Raw genomic sequence first — 23,157 nt, forward strand, 5'->3', positions numbered from 1 at the left:
ATTAAAAACCGTGTACAAGTTTTAGGCGTGGTTCAGTGTATTTCGTATAAATGAAACTATACACTAGCTACGACTTTTATTTGTTGTTTTTTACTAACTGTTGCAGTTTCTTGTTTTGGAGATGGTTATTTTGTGTTGTTAGTAGAAAATTGCGGCTTAAAACTACAATTAAAATCGTGGACTTGTGATGTTTTAGGCGACAGTGTTTGAAATTCGTGAGTAAAAATAAAAAACCGCCCTCTAAAAGAATAGGCAACGACCATTTATTTCACGCCTAATAAACTACCCCTTAAAGCTTTAGGCTACGGTTTATTGCACTTTAGACTGTAGTTTTGGATTGTTGCCAAAAGTCATTTTTGTTTTAGTGTGAATTGAACATCATGTATATGTTTGTCGATACCACCTTAACGCCTAACCAAACTTAGAAGGCATTTGCAAATTCCCATAGTTCACCTCCACATCTAACTCACACCTCACCCGCATGAGCCACTCTAGTCTTACAACTTCAAGAACTATCATATGATTCTCAGTTAACTTTTAAATTCGACAATAATATAAAAATATATAATTTATTATTATTGCATAAATTTTAATAAATTTTATTAATTCGTTTCATTCACTCTCTTTTATTTTATTTTATTTTTTGAAATTATATTTTGTATTACAAAAAATTTCCTCATTCTTTCTCTTTTATTTTAATTTATTTCATTTATCTTATTTTATTTTATTTATTTAATTAACTTGTTTAATTTCTCCCCCTTCTATAGTTTTTTAAAAATCACTTTTTCTCTCATAATCACCTGTATTTTTTTCATTTTATTCCCCTTCACTCACATTTTTCATTTTTTGTTGATGTTGATAAATGCGTAAGGGAAAAGTTCGGATATCCTCTACATTTTTTCTGTGCTGCACTCCCTTCAGCACTAATCTTAACCTAGATTCTATTCTCTTTCTATAAATCTGCTAGTTCATTATTCTTTTATGACCTATGAACGTGAAGAAAAAAAAGCAAGAGACAATCCATTCATGAAAAGTTCCAATGCAAAATGTGTGAAATATTCATCAATATGACATGATCACTCGAAGCATGCTGCTTTTTAGCTTTATTATATACAGTACATGTAAAAAAAAAAAGAAGCGTTTTTATAGAAATCAACCTCTATTCTACAACAATATTATTTTTTATTTAGAAAACAATTGCTTCAACATAAATACGGAGTAATAAATAAAAAGAAGGTAAAAAGAAGCAAACCATTTTATTTATTATATTTTTATTCTTGGGTTGCGCACAAAGTAGTTGAAGATTGAACATTGCAACATTCTGCTTGGCTTTTGTCATGGGTCATGGATGGGTGGCGTGATTATGTCAGTATTTGTCCGATAGTGATTGTTCCATTTATTGCTTTTTTTTAATAATTTATTTATCATTATTATATCTGGTATAAAACTATAAATCATATATTTTATTTATGAAAAATAGTAAGGAATGTCTAAAAAGATATGTTTTATTAAAAATATTTATATTCAATGCATTAAAAATAAAATAATTAATTTTTTTAAGAAATAAAAATGTATGTTTCAATTTCATTGAAAATATTTATATTTAATGTATTAAAAATTAAAATAATTAATTAATTTTAAAAATGTTTTCTTATTTGGAAATAATGCCTACTGTAGACTCGTCAGCATTGAACTTCATCTATATCTTTTTATTATAAACAAAACGTAATCGGATAATTTAGTTTTGAAATTTAGATTAGAAGAATTAGAGAAAGAGTGTAGAAAATTGTAGTGAGTTATGAATATGGATTACAAATCCTTATCTTCTATAACTGTTTCGGATATTGAATCCCTTGGAATTGCAGCAGACCGCGCTGCAGCTCTCCACCAGCGTCTCACAGAATTAATTGGAATTCATGGAGCTGATACGCCTGCCACGTGGCAGAACATCACCACCAACGTCCTCGACCCACAACTACCTTTCGAGTTTCATCAGATGCTCTACTACGGTTGCTTCAAGGACTATGGTCCCGACCCACCCGCTTGGTTACCCGACCCGTATGCTCGTTCTCTCATGTATTAATTGAGTGATCAAAAATTGAAAATATATTTCAAGTAAAATTAATGAACTCCATTTGGTTTTATTTGTGATCAGGAAAAGTGTTAGTTTCACCAATGTTGGTCGGTTACTGGAGAGGAGAGGCAAAGAGTTTCTGGGATCATCCTATAAAGATCCAATTACTAGCTTTGCTGATTTCCACAAATTTTCACTCTCAAACCCAGAGGTCCATCCAACATAATCTTAATATTTATTTTGCTTTTTTAACGTTTTCTATTGCTTTGTATTTTTCATGAAGCCAACCCTACTTACTGGGATAAAAGGCTTTGTTGTTGTTGTTGTTGTAGTATTGTTATTGTGTATTGTTTCAGGTTTATTGGAAAACTATGCTGGATGAAATGAACATATCGTTTTCTAAACCACCTGAATGCATCTTAAGTGAGAATCTCAGTGAGGACGGTTCATCTTCTTACCCGAGTGGTCAATGGTTTCCCGGAGCATCCATTAATCCTGCACTGAATTGCTTGAATTTGAAAGGCAAAAGAACTTTGAGTGACACGGTAATAATATGGCGTGATGAATTGCATGATGATCTCCCTCTTCAACGAATGACACTTGAGGAATTGCGGCAAGAGGTTTGGTATGCAGCAAATGCCCTATCTATTTATTATTAAATTTTTTACTTGATGTCGCTATGAATTGTTCAACGCATATATCTATGGTTATTCATGGTACTTGTAAGTAGATTTTTTAAATTTCTCTATTATACCCTCTTTTGTAAGAACGAGGTATGCACTTCCTCTCTAGATGGTATCTGGCAAGCGTTGCTTTAACACATGTTTGTTAGACAAGAGAGAGGGCAGTTGAAGAAGAATGGATTGAGGGAGGCTATTCATGATCATGAGAGGAGAAAATGAGTTGGGGAAACACCACATCTTCGTAAAAAACTAAAACTTTTAGGCACTGCATACAAGAGTCACATTTCTTATATATCATTCATTAAGCTTAACCCTAGTACCCTACCAAATAGGAGATTAATCACACACACTTATAAGTTCAAGCAAAAAAGGATACAACTAGATGTAAGGAAGAAAACAAACTCCATAAAACGGTGGATATACAGCCTACAACAAAAGATATGAGGACAAGGGCATGAATAAGTAGGGAGTAGAGAATAATAGTGAGGCATCGCAGGATTGGGGAAGCATTGGGTATGTCTGTTAGTTTCAGCTCTCAGTTCTATTGTTTCCTTTCATTCTCCATTTCCTTGACGGTTCTTAGTTTTACAGTGCCCACCATTTTAACAGGAGATTTGGGTCCTGGCTTTGTCATCCATTTTTAGTGCCATTACAATTTCTATCAATTTGTTTTGAATTAATCAATCTACCTAGGACCATCTCAAGTTGTTGAACTTCCTGTGTAAATCTACTGTCTGAATTTGTTTTTTGCCAAGACATAAAATATGTTTAGTATATCATCTATTGTCTTTATTCTTGACCTTAAAACTTAACTTTAATGAGAGCTTACAAGTTGAAACAGTTGGCTGATAGTACTGCACTACCAGAGTATAAAGTGTAAGCTTATGGCTTATAAATGGGAAGATTTTTGTTTCGACCAATTGTACTAACGAAAATAGACAGTTACTTTATGCTCCAGTTCCCAAACTTAATAAGATTTTGCAAGCCAGGTATGCATATCTAAAGGACAGTGCAAGTTTCTACTTTTCTGAGACGGACACACACTTTAAATGCTTTTTAACGTTTATTTGATGCAGTACTGTCAATAGCATGCCATAGTGATGTACCGGCCCGATATCTAGCTTGTATAGGAAACAAAGTAGCGAAACAGTTTATTGTAACAGCTTTAGCAACTGCTATAGTGGCCAGAATAATGGTTGTCGTGGCAAGTTAGTATTGCACATCAGAATGAGATCGAAAATTCCAAAAAATGAATCTTAAAATTCAAGCATTGGGGTTTCCGTTATAGCATTTTTGTTGTGGTTGGCCGCTACAATCCACTATCCGAGATAGATAGAAGTTATTTTGAAGTTGTTAGCTTAACCAAATTGTGCCAGAAAATATAGGTGGTAGATTTATACCACAGTTTTTCGATTTGTGGTAGATTTTAAGGTGTATTTTTTATTTGAAATGTTGCATTAGTGTGATTAGTGAATATAATTAGCCTTTCTAGTTTCAAATTTTGAAAAAGCAAAAAGAAACTAAGTTGCTTCTGTTACTTTGTAGGTTAGTTGCCTATGCTCTTCAATCACTGGGTCTGGAGAAAGGCTCCGCAATTGCGATTGATATGCCAATGAATAGTAAATCTGTGGTCATCTACCTAGCTATCGTTCTTGCAGGTTATGTTGTTGTATCGATAGCTGATAGTTTCGCAGCACGTGAAATATCAACCAGGCTTAAAATATCAAATGCAAAACTCATATTTACTCAGGTTTAATCCCTAATATCTTTTTACGACTTGTCTCTTTTCCTCTTTGTAGACTTCTCAACTAAATATGTTTATTAGTGTTGAAACTATTGGGATTTTAGGCAGAGTTATTGATAGCGAACGATATCGGCGCTATCCCGGGATAGCGGCCCAGAGCGGTGAACCTTTGCTATTTGATTTTTAGCGGATAGCGGGAGCGGGGCTCTTCCCGGCCCGAGTGATTTTGAACTGTTTTGAACACCAAAACCCAGATTTACCCTTAAATTAATATGGTTTGATTATACATATGTTTTTCAATACCTTTGTTTTTCCAAGTAATCGTCATTTAATAACTCTATTCCCCTTCTTCCTCTTTTATTTGTTTGTTTTACATTTAATATATATTTTATAGATTATTCCCATAACTAGCCTAAAAAATAGTAAATAGCGGTTATCCCGCTATCCCATTTTGGGATTGGCCGCTCCGCTATTTGAGATTGATAACTCTGATTTTAGGTAGAACAAGAACGGAAGAGAGAATAAGGATTGAATAATATGAAATTGATATTGGTTTGATGCGACACAAATTCAAGGTACTAACCTTATTTTACTAGTATTATTCCTAATCCTACCTTAATGGGGAAACAAATAATGAAATGTGATGAATCTTGGCAAGTGGGCATCACTCCTAAGAGATCACCTAAGATTATTTATTCTTAGATAAAAAGATGATATTATGAGATAGCTTAAACTATTTTTGTAGTCCTGCTTAAGCTAAGCATTTATTTAAACGCACTTAAGGGGAAAAATAACTAATATAATGCAGTGTCACTTTTGGACAAGTGATTGGGTTACACTGCATTGGGCTAGTGAAAGTAATAAGTGACTTAAGTCACTGCTAGTATGATTCATCAGCGAGAAAGAATTCTTTACCAAAATGAGTTAACTACAGAAGTAATCACTTATATGATTCATTAGTGCGACTTTCTTTCTTTGTCTACCTCATTGTTTTGTTAGCATTTCAAAAAGCCATACAGTAGATAAAATAGTGACAAAAAATAGCACCAAAATATTTTGATTTCCCTTTTTTTTTTCTTTAGCCATTGCAGTTTAGTCTCTATTTTTGTTACTATTTAGTTATTTTGAAATGTATTGAGGTTAGAAAACATGGAAGGTGATTGTTATGCTACTCCTTTCTTGCCAATTGATTCTTTCTCATTCGATGAATCATGCTAGTGGTGGTTTCTCTTACAATTGGTTATTATTTTTTGGTTATGAGTCATGACTCACAAGCCCTTTGTTACAAGAGTTTTTGATGAATCTCACAATTATTGTTATTGTTCTTGATGAATTTTAAATTTTTTTCTTTCTGTTCATAATTACATGCCAAGAGTTTTCAACTTGTTATCATTCTACTGAAGACTCTTCTTTCATGTTAATACCAACTAGTTCTTCAGAATTATCCCAGTCATCGTGATGATTTATCCTTCCAATAGTGCTGCTTATCTTTAAAAGATCTAAAATCTTAGTAAGCTTTAGTTTGAGGGGTAAGATTTAAATAGCTATAATAAAATATCGCCAAATATCATAATTGTATCCAGGAATGAATAGAGTATTTTAAATGGCTTATGTGTAGTGGTTTGCAACTTTCATTATAGTTCAAAATTTGTTCAATTATTTAATTAGGATCAGGAATCTAGTATAATTAGGAGTTAAAACTTTTATATTTTCATGTCCTTTACATAATCGATATCAACTTTATATTATTTACTCTCTTTCTTGATATTCTTCCATATCTAAATTTAAATAGTTTCAACATGTTTAAACCAGTCCATTTCTTGATATGTCAATTATTATTGGCACTGTCAGGTGCCAATTATGCGACCAGTAACATTTTCGTAGTTATTTACTTTTTTCTGTTTATTCTTTATTCTCATTCCCCTCTTTTTATTTATCAGGATCTCATACTTCGTGGCGATAAAGCCCTCCCTCTTTACAGGTGAAAGTCTCTTTTAACTGTTTCGTAAAGTAACCATCTAGTTGAGTTGTCTCCTTTATTTATCAGTAAATTGTTATCTCACATTGTTACTTGATTTGCTTCCCAAATGCAGTAGAATTGTGGAAGCACAATCTCCTATGGCAATAGTTATCCCAACTAGAGGCTCTGAATTTAGCATGAAACTGCGCAATGGGGACTTTTCTTGGTGTGATTTTTTGGAGAGAGTCAATAAAATAAAGTATGCACTTCAATTATGATATACTTATAGATATGCAATATATGAAATAAGAAATCATTGGCAGGTGATTTGCCTTTGATCCTTTCAACATTTTTCAATTCCCGTTCTCATTTGTTATCATGTAACATTCAGAGGCAAGGAATTCATAGCTGTGGAACAACCAGTAGAAACATTTACAAACATTCTCTTTTCTTCTGGAACAACAGGCAAGTTAAAATTTGAATTTTCTCCTGAAATCTTACACAGGAGTATTTAGATCAAATCATTTGTATTGACACAATATTGGGGTAAAAATAACATTAGTAAAATGCCAAGACTTCATTCAATTCATTAATCTGGGATGAATTTCGTTGTCATTTGACCTCTTGGTATAGGTGATCCAAAGGCTATTCCATGGACCAATATTACACCACTAAAAGCTGCTGCAGATGCATGGTGCCACTTGGATGTTCGTATAGGTGATGTAGTTTGCTGGCCCACTAATCTTGGATGGATGATGGGGCCATGGCTAGTATATGCATCATTGCTAAATGGAGCTTCAATGGCTTTGTATAATGGATCCCCGCTTGGGTCTGGCTTTGCCAAGTTTGTACAGGTATAATAAAACCATCCTGCTATAAATTTTAAACTCTTTTCATATCTTATCTTGCCTCATACCCAGTACAATGAAGGTGCTGGAGGCTGCAATGAAGGCAGTCCAAAATTGCAGCAATTATGGTGCCGAGGAGCAGACCGCAATCAAGGCATACTTTTCAACATATTATGTAGTTTTATTCATACTGAGTGATATTGTGCCCTGTTTAGGATGCTAAAGTAACAATGCTCGGCGTGATTCCAAGTCTTGTACGGAGCTGGAGAAATGCAAATTCCACATCTGGCTATGATTGGTCTGCTATCCGGTGAGCACTGTTTAATCTACTACCCTACTACACTTAGTACCACATGAAGGTGAATGCCGTTGATGATTATGCAGTAACTGGTTGGAATTATTGTGTTAAATGTAGTTGCTTTGCATCCACCGGAGAAGCTTCTAATGTAGATGAATATCTGTGGCTGATGGGAAGAGGTCATTACCAGCCTATCATTGAATATTGTGGTGGTACAGAGATTGGGGGTGCATTCGTCACTGGATCATTACTGCAGGCTCAATCATTAGCTGCTTTTAGCACACCAGCTATGTGCTGCAATTTGTTTATTCTAGGTGAAGATGGGCATCCTATTGTAAGTGCTATTCATTCGACTTTACTTTTGAATAATGCGCTAGTTAACTATATGCAGGTCTTGCATGCTCAAGTGACATAAATCTGATTTTTTACTTAGTTATGAGTCTTATGACAAACCTTTATCACTACCATATAATTATCATTGCACATGCAAAGACAACTGAAATTCTATGTATTGTCTGCTCTGAAAGTTTTCATCCTTTGTCTACCAAACTTCTAAACATTCAAATGATCTCTGCGACTCAAACAAACGAATGCTCTGATTAAATTTGTAAACTAAAGTTCGATCTGCTTTTCTATTATTACAGCCACAAAATGTTCCAGGAATAGGTGAGTTAGCTCTTGGCTCCCTTATGCTTGGGGCATCAAATGCATTGCTGAATGCTGATCATTATGGTGTCTATTTCAAGGGAATGGCTCTTTGGAATGGAAAGGTAGGTATACCATTCTCCTCTATAATATTTGGGATTTCTGAATATTTACAGTTGCGTTTCTCTAGTCAGGTTTTACGGAGGCATGGAGATGTATTTGAGCGTACAGCTAGAGGATACTATCATGCACATGGTCGTGCCGATGATACAATGAACCTTGGAGGAATTAAGGTAAAATATTTTACCTTGATATTTTTTCCTTCACTTTGTTGTCTAAATTTGGTAATATATAAATGTAATGAAAGAAAGATGGACGCCTCATTGGCATAGGGATCTCAATTATTATGTGAAATTAAGCTTCATTAAATACATCAACACAGACTATTTTCAGCTGTCAGCTAGCTTATAGCTTTCATTTCATGTTGTTCAGCCCCTTTACTTAAAGTTTTCTTTTTGTACAATTATTGATTATCAAATTTATTTTGATTATATTTGTTAACAAACCAATTTCTCTATTCGAGTGCATGTGCTTTCTACTTTATCAGCATGCTCTGACATTTTCATGCTGTTTGGATAGGTGAGTTCGGTTGAGATTGAACGCATATGCAATGGAGTAGATAGTAATATTGTGGAAACAGCTGCAATTGGGATACCGCCTTCTGGTGGTGGGCCGGAGCTGTTGGCTATAGCTGCTGTGTTAAAGAACTCAAATGTCACAGCACAAGATTTACAGAAATTGAAGATGTCTTTTAATTCAGCTCTCCAAAAAACACTAAATCCATTATTCAGGGTACTGAATAATTTCTTTATATTCATGAAGTTCATTATCACAGTATAGTTTAGTATTCTAAATAAATAAATGCTTGATTGTGTTAGGTCTCTCGAGTAGTACCAGTGGCATCTCTTCCAAGGACGGCATCAAACAAGGTTATGAGAAGGGTTTTGCGGCAGCAACTTACGGAAAATAGCCAAAGTTCTAAAATATAATGTTATTACTGGGTGATTAGCTTCTGTTAGCTGTCTCCTATATTTTGTTGCTAGTTTCTGTTACTTGTAAGTTAGTCTGTTGCTATTATATTACAGAATAATGGGGTTTAAATACCCTTATGTATCTTTTATAATAATAAAACCACCGTTAGAGTTTTACTGTCTCTCAAGCTTTCAATCCTTTGCCGTTTTTTTCCTTCTTCTTTTGATTGCTAACATGGTATCAGAGTGACATATAGAATAAGAGCATTGCTTTGCCATGGACGACCGACAGAAGGTTGTAATCTCCAATTATCACTACTGTGTTCATTCTGCAGTAGTTGTATCCTTCTACCATATGAAATGTGTGAACTTTGTCAACAGCTGTAAATCAATGCATAGCTCTGCCACACTTAGTTTCTCAGTCACTGAATTTGGTTTCTGTGTTTTTTTACATAGTTTGAAAGAAGTAGTCACATTCTTGAGGGTTTTGGTGAAGGGCAGCAGGTTGTTAATCAACTCAACATCATGCATGACAAACATTGTCGTAAAATTTCAGTTTTAGCAAGTTATATATGATAGTGGATGATAGCTTTTAATACAAATAAGTAATCCATATGGCGGAGAATGAATTATAAACCCATAACAAGTGTGCTGTTAGGAATCAAAATAAATAAAGGATCTCAATACATGGTTGGTCACAGTATTCTGGGAGCAAAATACCTAGCCTTGGTTAATTTGGAGCAGACATTTTGTTAATACTATAGTCAGGTAATACAAAAAAGTTTATGCCGCAGGAGCATAGTCATAATCGCCATCATCGTCATCATCACCTTCCCTGTTGTGATAATCTTCTTCACTGCAAGCTACGGATGTATAACAAAACAATTCACTATCGCCGCATGCATGCATAACACTCCTTGGATCAATGGCTAAAGAAATTAACACCATTTTGGTTGAGAATGAAGAAAAATGAAACGTGTGTTAATAGAATTAGCTATGAGCTGTTAAGTTAGTTTGTGTGAGTCTGATGTTTAAATAACAAAAAGTTGGAGTTGTGGTAATGTACCACAAGCAAACCACGCCGGGAGTGTGTTTTTCTGCTTAAAAGTGTGAGCGTTGCTCGGTAGCTGCATGTGTGAAGTAGTCAGTGTAGCCACATTGGCAATTGTCTTTACAATTCAGCGTACACGTTGAAGAATCAAGAATGACAAAATAAAGTGGGACGAAAAGTTGATCCATAATTCATTTAGCAAAGAATTTTTATTTAGTCAATGGTCTATGTTTGGTCATTTATTCTGTTTTTCCAATTTGATGATTTGTTAGAAGCCAATTAGGCGGCGATATGAGCCACAACTTTGGTTGGATAATAATGTTTGTGTTGAGGAATCACGATTTAGGATGCTCATGGCATTAGATGCTTTTGTTTTTCTTTTTTATTTACTCTATCTATTCCTTTAATTTAAAGATATCCCACCCTTTATCAAATGTGTTATAGCTTTTCGAATCACCCAAGAGGCACAAACTCTCCAACACTATGTTGATTAATTAGAACACTTTTCATTTGTTTAACAGCTTTTAAGCTCCACACAACTATTTATTTTAAGAACCCTCCACCTAAAAAGACCCGGAACAAGATGTTTGCCGACTGCGCCCGGTTAAAATAGTCGCGATACTATTATTTAGAGAATAATTTGTTTCTTATTATATGTTCGTCAAACTTTTAACTAGACATATTTAGTTTCTTTGAAATTATGAGTTGTAAATGATATATATATATATATATATATATATATATATATATATATATATATATATATATATATATATATATATATATATATAGAGGAGGGATCAAATTACACCCGAAGAGTTACACCACGAGTTACACTCGTTCAATAACTACATCTCGAAATGATATTTTTTAAATTCAACCGTTGGATTGAAACATAATATCATATAGATCATACCTATAAAGTTTGAGCTTAATCTATAATGATTTACTATATCATCAAGATATCCAAAGATTAACGTCAAAATGAGCTTTCATATAACGTTAATTTTGATGTTATTCAATGACATAGTAAATCATTATAGATTAAGCTCAAACTTTATAGGAATGATCTATATGATATTATGTTTCAATCCAACGGTTGAATTTAAAAAATATTATTTCGAGATGTAGTTATTGAACGAGTGTAACTCGTGGTGTAACTCTTCGGGTGTAATTTGATCCCTCCTCATATATATATATATATATATATATATATATATATATATATATATATATATATATATATATATATATATATATATATATATATATATATATAGTTTTCTCTCTCCACATTTAATTACTTATTATTTTTAATCACTAGATTGAAAAGAATCAATGATCTAGATCAATACTCATTAATTTTAACCATTAGATTGAGAAGAATTAATAGTCAAGATGGGGAGTAAGTGTTGATAACTTACTCTTGGAGTAAATATAACCCTCATATATATATATATATATATATATATATATATATATATATATATATATATATATATATATATATATATATATATATATATATATATATATATATATATATATATATATATATATATATATATATATATATATATATATATATATATATATATATATATATTGATCCGAACAGGTCCAATGGCTAGGCATGATCCAATCCACTTATGCACTCAGATTGGCCAATAGCCTTGGCCCAACCAGCTAAGGGTAAAGGAATCCCCTTTTCCTCCTGCCCCTATGTCGAGGACACACCCTCATCCAGTCCGAGGACAGCACGACATCGCTGTCCTTAACCAAACCTTTATTTGTACCAACAGCATGACATCCGCTCTGCATCCCTGTCGAGGACAAATGACCCTCTACTCACTGGGTGCCTCTACCGTCCAAAAGTTCGCCTCTGCCCTCCTAACAGCTAGTTAGGGCAATCCCACAAAATTCTTAAACATACTTCTAGAATCCTGACAGTCACGCGTTTTGAGCGTAGATCAACGATCCAGCCCAAAATATGGACCAATGGCCAAGCGCTGGGGATAATATAAAAACCCTCTCATTTGAGAGGGTCAGGTAACACATTTTCAAATCCTAGAAACATTCACACGTATTCGTGCCCCTACTTACTTGATCATTGGAGTACCTTGCAGGTACACCCCTCCTCCTCATCACCATCATTGTGTAAGACGTCTCTGGTCCACTTCTGGTTCTGATCAACCGGTAAGATAAGTGGCGCCATCTGTAGGAATACTTGTTATCCCCATCTTTTTCCTCCTCATAAATTAAAGACCAAAGCAACCTTCAAGAATCATATCATGGCCAGTCACGACGACGACCACAATGCCCACGCTACTGTTATCTCTCCCGAGCGCAAATCTAGTCTTGGCATCGCCAACCCTTTTATGGATGACGTAATCCCTCGGAAAAGAGGCGGTGCCACCGCACCTCCCTCCTCGAATGATGCTCTTGATCTTGGCGCCCAAAATGCCGACAATAGCCATACAAAGAAAATCCTAGTGAGCATGCCAGAATCCTCTTAGCAGATCCCTATATCGGCCAAGGATGATCCCATCCGGAAGCCTTATTCGAAGCGCTGGACAAGATCAACTCTATGATCCTCCAACAAAACGAGAGGATTGAAGAGCCAATCAAAATCTCCCTCGGGGAGACACCGAAAACAGTCCCGGAGCCCATCTCCACGACCTAAGTAGCGCCGTTCAAACTGGGGAGAGCTAGAATCCCCGACTTTCAAGAAGCGTGATCGCAACTCTCCCCGCCACAGCCAGCTCTCTCATGTGTCCACGAAATGTAACGAAAACCCGCAAGCAGAGACCCGACGGGCACCTCCAAAAGGCCGGTCAAGAAGCTCATCTCCCTGCCGAGATCGCCGACACCGTACGTCTTCTGCCCATTCTCCTGGTTCTAGCAATGACGATGAGCCTCGAGGCTTCTATTCCCTCGATATCATGGCTACCCGACTACCTAAAGAGATGGAGAAGCCTCCCCGTTTGGGCACCTATGACGGTACAATCGACCCTGACGAGCATATTGAAAATATCGACGCATTGCTCGATTATTGTGGCGTTAGAGGCGCCATCAAGTGTAGGTTGTTCCCAACACTCTAAAGAAGGGGGTCATGGCCTGGTACAAGAGTCTACCCGACGGGTCCATCACATCTCGGAGACAGTTGGGAAGAACCTTCTCCAGACACTTCACGGCCTCTCATCGTCACCCAAAGTCAGAGGCATCGCTCGAAGTGATCATACAGGGGAAGGAAGAATCTCTCAAAGCATACATCGAGAGGTTTAATAAAGAAGCATTCCAGGTCTCTCGACCGACGATATATAGAAGTACCTCCTCGAGCACGGTCGGAACCCTCACAACGACTTCACCAAAGCTGTTGGCATCGAGACTCCCGCCACCCTAGACACCCTCTTCCTCAAGGCTCAGGCTTATATTCAATATGAGGAAAAGGAGGCGGCCAACACTGCCCGCGACTCTAGGCACCAAGAGAGTGAGAAATCCTCGAAATCTAAAGACCACTCGAGGCCTTGACCTCCAATTGGGGAGGAGAAAAGAAAAAAGAAGGCAGACCCAGCGACTCCTGGGCTACAAGGGTCTAACTGGTCGTTTTCACGACTATACTCTACTAGTTGCCTCCCAAGAAAGGATCTTGTCTGAATGCGCCAACACAGAGTTCTGTCAGGCATCAACCAAGCCTAACACTGAAAAATCCAAATACTTCTAGTTCCACAAGAGCCACTGGCACACTATAGAGGATTGCATCCACCTCAAATATGCCATTGAGGTCTTGATCAGAGACGGTCACTAAAGGTAGAAAGAAACACAAGAAATGGGGGTTTAAAATAGGTTTCTAAAACTTTTCCCTTCTTAGAAAAATATTTGTTTAGATAAACACTAGCGTATGCAATAAAGAGAAAGATGACACGTTCATTTATCCAGGCTCCCCTTAGAAAAGGTTAGTCCTGTCCACTCGCCAAGGTAATTTTGCCTTAGAAAAGGACTTAATCCACTAATCATAGAAATGATTACAATTGCACGGGCCAACTGCCGGTGACTAACAATCAAACATTGATTAATTCTGTTAGTGATCCCTTAAGAATTGTGACCCAACTGGTCTCCTAAGAGATATAATGATCAACGACTTCTTTAATAATTCTGACTTAACTGGTCCCCTAAAGAAGATTTCCCACAATGAAAACCTGTCACCGTCTTCTAGAGTATACAGACTAAAACTAGTCACTCAAGGAACAATCAATAGAAATTGATTATCAGTTTGTGTTTACAAGAATGCTTCTAAAAAGCATATTACACAAATGTTTAAGTACATGCAACACAAAAGTATTGAGCAAGATCTGAGCAACAACACCTTGCTTTTTACAAGATTGTACAAAGATTTTTATGATAAAATGTTGAGTTTCATCTTGTAGTAATCTTGTTCTATTACTTCTTTGTCCTCTTCAACTTCAGCTTCATAATGTTGCAACCACTTTTACTTTGCTTTGATTGAGCTTCGACTTCTTCGCATTGATGTAGCATTGTAGATTTAGCATTTGCGATGGACAACCTCTTTAGCTTTTAGAATTTTCTCTAGAAGCATCTTCGGCTCTTGTAGTAGAAATCCTTAGCTTTGGCTTTTTGGGTAACAGCATATTTGGTTGTTCACCTTGCAGAAGCTTTGGCTATTTCAGTGGCAATCAACAACATTTCTTCTGAAGTCTTGATCTTCATTTATAGTCTTAAGAGAAAGAGACGTTCAGAGGATAGAGAAGTCTTTTCTTAAAATCCAACGATTACTTTCCAATGGATATATGTGAGGTGTTGGATAATAGATCATGTTACTTCCTTAGCCTGTAGCTTGCAGCTTTGACGTGGTGGCGTGGAAGACAGCTTTTTGAATAGTACAAACTTCTTGATATGTATGAGTTATTGAGCAAAATGTTATACTGAATTTTCTTGAGAAAGTTTCTTGATCTTATCTTCAACTGATGTATTTCTGATTCTAAAGTATTAAGCTTGAAAGAGATCACTTTCTTTTAAGTGTATTTTGACCTAGTTCATGGATCTCAAAATTTCATCTACACAACTCAAAAAACTCCCAACATGCAAGTTGTAGATCTTGGAAAAACAAACAACTTATCACATTGGAACTTTTTTTAAAAAGTGATTATTTTGAGAGATATGGAATTAAGAAGATAATTTTCAAAGACTTAGAAAATTTTTCAAGTGTTTTACTTGGATTTTTTTCTTAACTTTATGGCCATTTTTCTCAATGATCCAAAAGGAGTTTGAGGAAACATTCAACTACTCATTTGAATTATGTAGCAAGGGTTTTCCAAAGAGCTAAGTATCATGAAAATCCATGGCTCCATTCATGAGATATGATTTTGTCAATATGGCACCATGAACACTTGAAATGAAGAAGTTTTATGAAGAAAGTGAAGAACCAAATCCAAAATCCTTGCAAATCTGAAGGAATCTCTCAAGTACAACCATTTTAACTTGTTCAAATGACCAAACTCAGATGATTTCACTTGCTTTTGAGCTATGGACCAAGTGTTCTAAGCTTTGTTCAAAATTCATGCCATTTATGGACTAAAGTTATGACTTCCATTCTAGTAAAGCATTGCTTTTTGACAAGTCAACTTGTCTTGAGCCTCTAACTTTGCCCCTTTGTAGAAAAAGCAAATTGAAACCAACAAGCAAGCCCAAAGACCTGATCAAGGAAACCAAGCATGCTTGTACCTTGCCATTGAAACCATAATTTTCTCATTTCTTCACAAAGAAGCAACATGGTACAAGATCACATGTGAGCTTCAAACTTCTGAATTTTTCCCTCCCACAAACCCTAAATCTTGCCTATAAATAGAGGGCATTGATCATTGCATCCCTTACACCGGAATTCTCCAAGTCCATAGTCACTTGAAATTCTCCATTTTCTCTTCTTTTCACTTTTATAGTGATTCTGTGTTCTAAGAGTTCTGGGTGTCCAACAAGAGTTTGAACAACTTCTAAAAATCAATTAGAAGCTGTCCATACCTCTCTTAGCCTTTCAAACACTCTCAAACCAAAAATAAATTTTTAACCTCCATTAAAGCTTTCTTTAAGCTCATAACTTGTCATTTTTCAAACCAAACCACTTGTTTTGATAGCTTCTATTTATCATTTGGAAGCTATCCATAACCCCTAAACACAAGCCAAACACCTACAATCCAAAATCACCCTTCAAATTTTCACTTTAAAGAACCTTTGAACCAAAGTTTGGAAATCAAGTTTTACTCGTGCGTTTTGAGGCCTTTTGAGTTTGATAGCTTCTAAACATCATATAGAAGCTATCTAAACTTCTGTTTTGCAACTGGAACATCATCTCCATAGCTAACTCACCATAACTTTTTTCAGTTACAAGTGGGATTCGAGTTTGTAGTTGCAGGTACAATCAAGGAGTTTTAAGCATCCTAAAAGCTTCCCTAAGGTTCATAGAAGCTTTCTGAACACTTGAGGCATTCCAAGGTCCCTCATATTGCTTTGCTCGAAGCCATTTTCAGAGGTAACCTTCTTGAATTCGTGCTTCCTCTTTTAAGCTTTGTTTCTTGCATTTCTTGATACCATTGTGCTCAGAAACATGTAGGGAATAAAAGCCCTAAACGTTTAGGGCTTAATTGTTAAAAATGATCATTTAATTTAAGTTTGAATTTTTAGGGTTCTTAAGTAAAACTCAGAAATTCTTTGTTACGGGTTGAATAAATGTGTGTTAAGTATATGGTTAGGTTCGTGGCCAAATTCCACGCATGTTAGTGTTTTAAATTTTTGAATGAGGGTTAAAATTAATGATTAAAAATAATAAGTAATTAAATGTGGAGAGAGAAAATCAATACTCATTAATTTTAACCATTAGATTGAGAAGAATTAATAGTCAAGATGGGGAGTAAGTGTTGATAACTTGGAGTAAATATAACCCCCATATACTTGTTGATTTGATATCCATGTGATTTGTACTTGTTATTATTGCTTATCTAACCCAATGTTTAATCATCACATTAATCATTCATCATTCATACATGATTTGAATCCAAGAGTTTAGATACACCCATCTCTTGCTTGTTAACACTCACTTGTTTGTTCTTGTACATACATGAGGTGTTTATTGTTAATTGTTTAAGCTTGATGTTTTATCCAAAGGATGGGAATGATATTGACTAAATTGTCAAGGTACTTAATTTCTTTTCCAATCTCTTTTATTTTTGTGTTAAGTATTTTAAAGCTTTTCACTTGTTTATGGTTTAGTATTGTTAAAGCTTAGCCAAAACCCCTTTTGTTTTGAAACCTTGGTATTGAGAATAGAATTATTCCCGGTGAAACTATTCTTGATCCATTGATCTTGTTTTTAAACCTTGGTGTTAAGAGATGAATTATTCCCGATAAAACTTCTCTTAACCCATTGACCTTGTATTTTAAAGCTTGGTCCTTCTTAGATTTGTTTTAAAATTTGTTAAGTATTTTAAAGCTTAACCCTTTTTAAACTTATTATGTATTTTAAAGCCTAATCCCTTTTTAACTTGTTAAGTATTTTAAAGCTTAACCCTCTTTTAAAACCTTGTGAGTATTTTAAAGCTCACACCCAAAAAGTGTTAGAACAAAATTTGTTCTGATTAATATTCTTGTTTTAATGATAACAATGTATATGAATTTTGTATAAGACAATGTGGTACTCTAATCCTTTACATTTTCCATTTCAGGAATTATATAAGGAGTACGCACAATTCAGCGCCAGAAGCACTGACTCAGAAGGTTCAAGATTGCAACATCAGAATATGCTCTCGCAAGACATCAGAAGATGGTCAAGCACAATCAGAACATGGTCTATGAAGCATCGGAAGAACATGAGATCAGAAGCAGAAGCACTGAAGTTCTTATGGTATCACGCTCAAGCACTTCAAAGTCAGAAGACAAGAAGATGCTCTGCACCAAGTTGTTTGACTCTGATTATTCAAACGTTGTATCTACAAACATCAGATCAGAAGCAAGTACAAGATGACAGGCTACGCTGACTGACAAAAGGAACGTTAGAAGCTACAAAAGGCAAAGTCAGTAGAAGCAGCAAAAGCAAGGCTCGAGGTAGTTGACAAAAGAGTAAAACATTAAATGCAGAGCTGTACGGAACACGCAACACATTAAATGCTCCCAACGGTCATCTTCTCAAAACGCCTATAAATATGAAGTTCTGATCAGAAGCACAAAATACAACTCTTGCAAAATAATGAAACGCTGCTGAATTCATTACTAACGAACTTCATCTTCAAACTCACTTCTCTTGTAATATCTTAGTGAGAATTAAGCTTAGAACTTAAGAGAAATATCACAGTTGTGATTATAGATTTCTAAGAAGCATTTGAATACTCTTGTAAATATTTTTTTACATTGATTTGTAAAAGGTTCCTAGAGTGATCAGTGAGATCAGTAGACTCTAGAAGACTTAGAAGTTTCTAAGTGGTGTATTCCTAGAGTGATCAAGTTGTGATCAGTATACGCTAGAAGACTTAGAGGGTATCTAAGTGGAAAACCATTGTAATTAAGGTTGATTAGTGGATTAAATCCTCAGTTGAGGTAAATCACTCTAAGGGGGTGGACTGGAGTAGTTTCGTTAACAACGAACCAGGATAAAAATAATTGTGTTAATTGTTTTTGTCTTAAGAGTTTTTAAAGTCACAATTGTTCAAACCCCCCTTTCTAAGTGTTTTCCTATCCTTCAATTGGCATCAGAGCGCCGGTTCTAGGTGCAAGCACTTAACCGTGTTAGAAAAAGATTCAGGAAGAGAAAAACACTAAATCTTTATGGCTGCTGAAAAAGATACATCTTCATCTGGTGCTGTTGAACAAAATAATCGAAACAATGGCTACACTAGACCACCAGTGTTTGATGGTGAAAACTTTGAATACTGGACAGATAGATTTGAAAGTTACTTTCTTGGTCTAGATGGTGACTTATGGGATCTTCTTGTGGATGGTTACATACATCCTGTAAATGCTAGAGGAGTAAAGATGTTAAGACAAGAAATGAGTGAAGATCAAAAGAAACAATTCAAAAATCATCACAAGTCTAGGACTATTCTGCTGAATGTTATTTCTCATGCTGAATATGAGAAGATATCAAACAGAGAAACTGCCCATGACATCTTTGAATCCTTGAAGATGACTCATGAAGGAAATGCCCAAGTCAATGAGACTAAAGCTCTTGCATTAATCCAAAATTATGAAGCCTTCAAGATGGAGGATGATGAAAACATTGAAACAATGTTCTCAAGATTTCAAACTCTAACAGCTGGATTAAGAGTATTTGACAAGGGATATACAAAGGCTGATCATGTCAAGAAGATCATCTGAAACTTGCCCAAAAGATGGGGCCCAATGGTGACTGCATTCAAGATAGCAAAGAATCTGAATGAAGTCTCTTTGGAAGAGCTGATCAGCGCTTTGAGGAGTCATGAAATAGAGCTGGATGCTAATGAACCCCAAAAGAAAGGTAAGTCTACTGCGTTAAAATATTTGAATAAAAAATGCACTAACGCTTTTCAGGCTGAAGAAGAAGATTCTGAAGACTCAGAATCAGAATAAGAAGAAGAAGAAGAAGAAGAATATGAACTGTCCATGATCTCCAGAAGGGTAAACCAGCTCTGGAAGTGCAAACAAAGGAAGTTCAAGAACTTCAGAAATTCCAAAAATCCTGAAAGAGGAGAATCTTCTGGAATCAAAAGATCTGACAAAAAGAAGGTCACGTGCTTTGAATGCAAGGAGCTAGGTCACTACAAGAATGAGTGTCCAAAGCTTCAGAGGGAAAAGCCCAAGAAGAATTTCCAAAAGAAGAAAGGCCTTATGGCAACTTGGGATGATTTAGATTCATCAGAATCAGAATCAGACTCTGAAGATGAGCAAGAAAACATTGCGCTCATGGCCACTGTTGATGATGGATCAGAATCTACATCAGAATCAGATTCTGAAGAGGTATTTTATGAACTATCTAGAGAAGAGTTAGTTTCCAGTCTAACTGAAATTCTGGAACTCAAGGCTCAACTTAGTATCAAATACAAAAAGTTGAAGAAGCTATTAGAATCTAAAACTAAGAAGCTTGAAGTAGAAAATTCTGAACTGAAGGAAAAAGTTTTAAAATTATCCAAAGATGTTGAATCATCTTCTGGTTCAGAAAAATCTATTCCAAGTATGAACAATATTCTTAAAGAATATGACTTGAGTTTTAGGAATTTCTTATCTAGAGTTATTGGAAGAAGTTAACTTGCCTCTATGATATATTCAGTTAGTGGAAACAAGAGAGTTGGCATAGGCTATGAGGGTGATACCCCATACAAACTTGAACCTGTAGATGATATGAAAATCACATACAAGCCCTTGTATGATCAGTTCAAGTATGGCCACTCCCATGATATTAGGCTCACATCACATGCCAAAAGCTTTCACATTACACACACTAAGAAGCATGTGACACAAAATAGAAAATATCATGTTGCTCAAACTAAGGAATATCATGTTGTACCTCCTGTTATTTATCATGCTAAACCCAAGTTCAACCAGAACTTGAGGAGAACTAACAAGAAAGGACCCAAGAAAATGTGGGTACCTAAGGAGAAGATAATTTCTGTTGCAGATATCCTTGGCAGAAAAGAAGACAAAGCAAAACATGTCATGGTACCTGGACTCTGTGTGCTCGCGGCACATGATGGTAAAAAGGTCTATGTTCCAAGACCTGGTGCTTAAGTTTGTTGGAGAAGTCAAGTTTGGAGGAGATCAGAAGGGCAAGATAATTGGCTCTGGAACCATAAGTATTGGTAACTCTCATTCCATAACTAATGTACTTCTTGTAGATGGATTAGCTCATAACTTATTGTCCATAAGTCAATTAAGTGACAATGGTTATGAAATAATCTTTAATCAAAAGTCTTGCAAAGCTGTAAGTAAGAAGGATGGCTTAATCCTATTTACAGGCAAGAGAAAGAATAACATTTATAAGATTGATCTTCAAGATCTTAAGAATCAGAAGGTAACTTTTCTTATGTCTGTTAGTGAAGAGCAATGGGTCTGGCACAGAAGATTAGGCCATGCTAGTTTGAGAAAGATTTCTCAGATTAACAAACTAAATCTGGTCAGAGGACTCCCTAATCTGAAATATAAATCAGATGCTCTTTGCGAAGCATGTGAGAAAGGGAAGTTTTCCAAACCTGCATTCAAGTCTAAGAATGTTGTCTCTTCCTTTAGGCCGCTAGAACTTCTGCACATTGATCTGTTTGGCCCAGTCAAAACAGCATCTGTCAGAGGGAAGAAATATGGATTAGTTATCGTAGATGATTATAGCCGATGGACATGGGTAAAGTTCTTGAAACACAAGGATGAGTCTCATACAGTGTTCTTTGACTTTTGCACTCAAATTCAATCTGAGAGAGAATGTAAAATCATAAAGGTCAGAAGTGATCATGGTGGCGAATTTGAGAACAGATTCTTTGAGATTTATTTCAAAGAAAATGGTATTGCCCATGATTTCTCTTGCCCTAGAACTCCACAGCAAAATAGAGTTGTAGAGCGAAAGAATAGGACTCTACAAGAAATGGCCAGAACCATGATCAATGAAACCAATATGGCTAAGCATTTCTGGGCAGAAGCAATAAACGCTGCATGTTATATTCAGAATAGAATATCTATAAGACCTATTCTTAATAAGACTCCTTATGAATTGTGGAAGAACAGAAAGCCCAACATTTCTTATTTCAATCCATTTGGATGTATATGTTATATTCTAGACACTAAAGATTATCTGAATAAGTTTGATTCTAAGGCACAGAAGTGTTTCCTTCTTGGATATTCTGAACGCTCAAAAGGCTACAGAGTATACAATACTGAAACATTGGTTGTTGAAGAATCAATCAATATCAGATTTGATGATAAGCTTTGTCTTGAAAAGCCAAATCAGTTTGAGAATTTTGCAGATATTGAAATCTCTAACTCAGAAGTTGAAGAACCCAGAAGCAAAGTGTCAGAAGATCAAGTTGCTGCTTCTTTAGAGAATCTCAAAATTTCTGAAGAGCCAACTATCAGAAGATCTTCTAGACTCAACTCTGCTCACTCAGAAGATGTTATCATTGGGAAGAAAGAAGATCCTATCAGAACAAGAGCATTCCTTAAGAATAATGCAGAATGTCAATTGTAGAAAGATCCTTGTTCTAAGTAAGGATGTGATCTCGCTTTCTATGGTGGGATCCTAGTACGTATGTATAACCTTCTAAGATAGAGAGGTTAGAGCAATGCTATACATCTTGCTGACGTGGATGTTGAGTTCTCTTTTAGTTTGAGGATGAATATGATTCTAAGGTAGTACGATGAAGAATAGTGTACAACTGTGATTATGCGTTGGGTGACCATTCATGTCTTATTCAGTCATTGACTGCATTGTATGGGTTGTGCCTCAATGTCCCATTGTTGTTAACCTTTTAGGGGTATAACGAGCGGTACACCTTTGGATGGTCAAATGTGACGTAAGAGTTGAGATTTGAATGCATGAGACATGCTTTCTGTTGGCTATATCAGATGAATTTTGAGGATCAAAATAGGAAGTTGAATTAATTGCGCGGTAAATAGATAGCATTGGTCAGAGTAGCTTGGGGAGGACCATCAAGTGGCAATGTTAATTGGGAGCTGGAGAGTCAGATGAAAGACTCTTATACAAGCTGGTGGTTACTTGGGGTATGTTTTCGAGGACGAAAACTCTTTTAGTGGGGGAGAGTTGTAACACCCCATGTTTTCCCTTAATTAATTTAAATTGAAA

The 23,157-nt window shown here is 35.6% G+C and overlaps 1 protein-coding gene across 2 annotated transcripts; it reads left to right on the forward strand.

Annotated features, from left to right (window-relative positions):
• The first annotated feature begins 1,731 nt into the window (after positions 1-1,731).
• On the forward strand, positions 1,732-9,465 carry LOC131594884 (probable acyl-activating enzyme 17, peroxisomal). 2 transcript variants are annotated; one of them, XM_058867088.1, is made up of 14 exons: positions 1,732-2,058; positions 2,156-2,285; positions 2,431-2,699; positions 4,303-4,507; positions 6,442-6,482; positions 6,595-6,720; positions 6,853-6,926; positions 7,095-7,315; positions 7,525-7,619; positions 7,725-7,941; positions 8,252-8,377; positions 8,447-8,545; positions 8,892-9,104; positions 9,191-9,465. In XM_058867088.1, exons 1-14 carry the CDS (start codon positions 1,799-1,801, stop codon positions 9,299-9,301), a joined length of 2,187 nt encoding a protein of 728 aa, XP_058723071.1. In that variant the 5' UTR covers positions 1,732-1,798; the 3' UTR covers positions 9,302-9,465. The 2 variants fall into 2 exon arrangements, 1 of the variants encoding a protein (XP_058723071.1); XR_009281587.1 differs by lacking the exon at positions 9,191-9,465 and having other exon boundaries at positions 8,443-8,545; positions 8,892-9,029.
• The last annotated feature ends 13,692 nt before the right edge of the window (positions 9,466-23,157 follow it).

Source organism: Vicia villosa, linkage group LG4 (genome assembly GCF_029867415.1).
Source record: "Vicia villosa cultivar HV-30 ecotype Madison, WI linkage group LG4, Vvil1.0, whole genome shotgun sequence".
NCBI classification, from domain to species: Eukaryota; Viridiplantae; Streptophyta; class Magnoliopsida; order Fabales; family Fabaceae; genus Vicia; species Vicia villosa.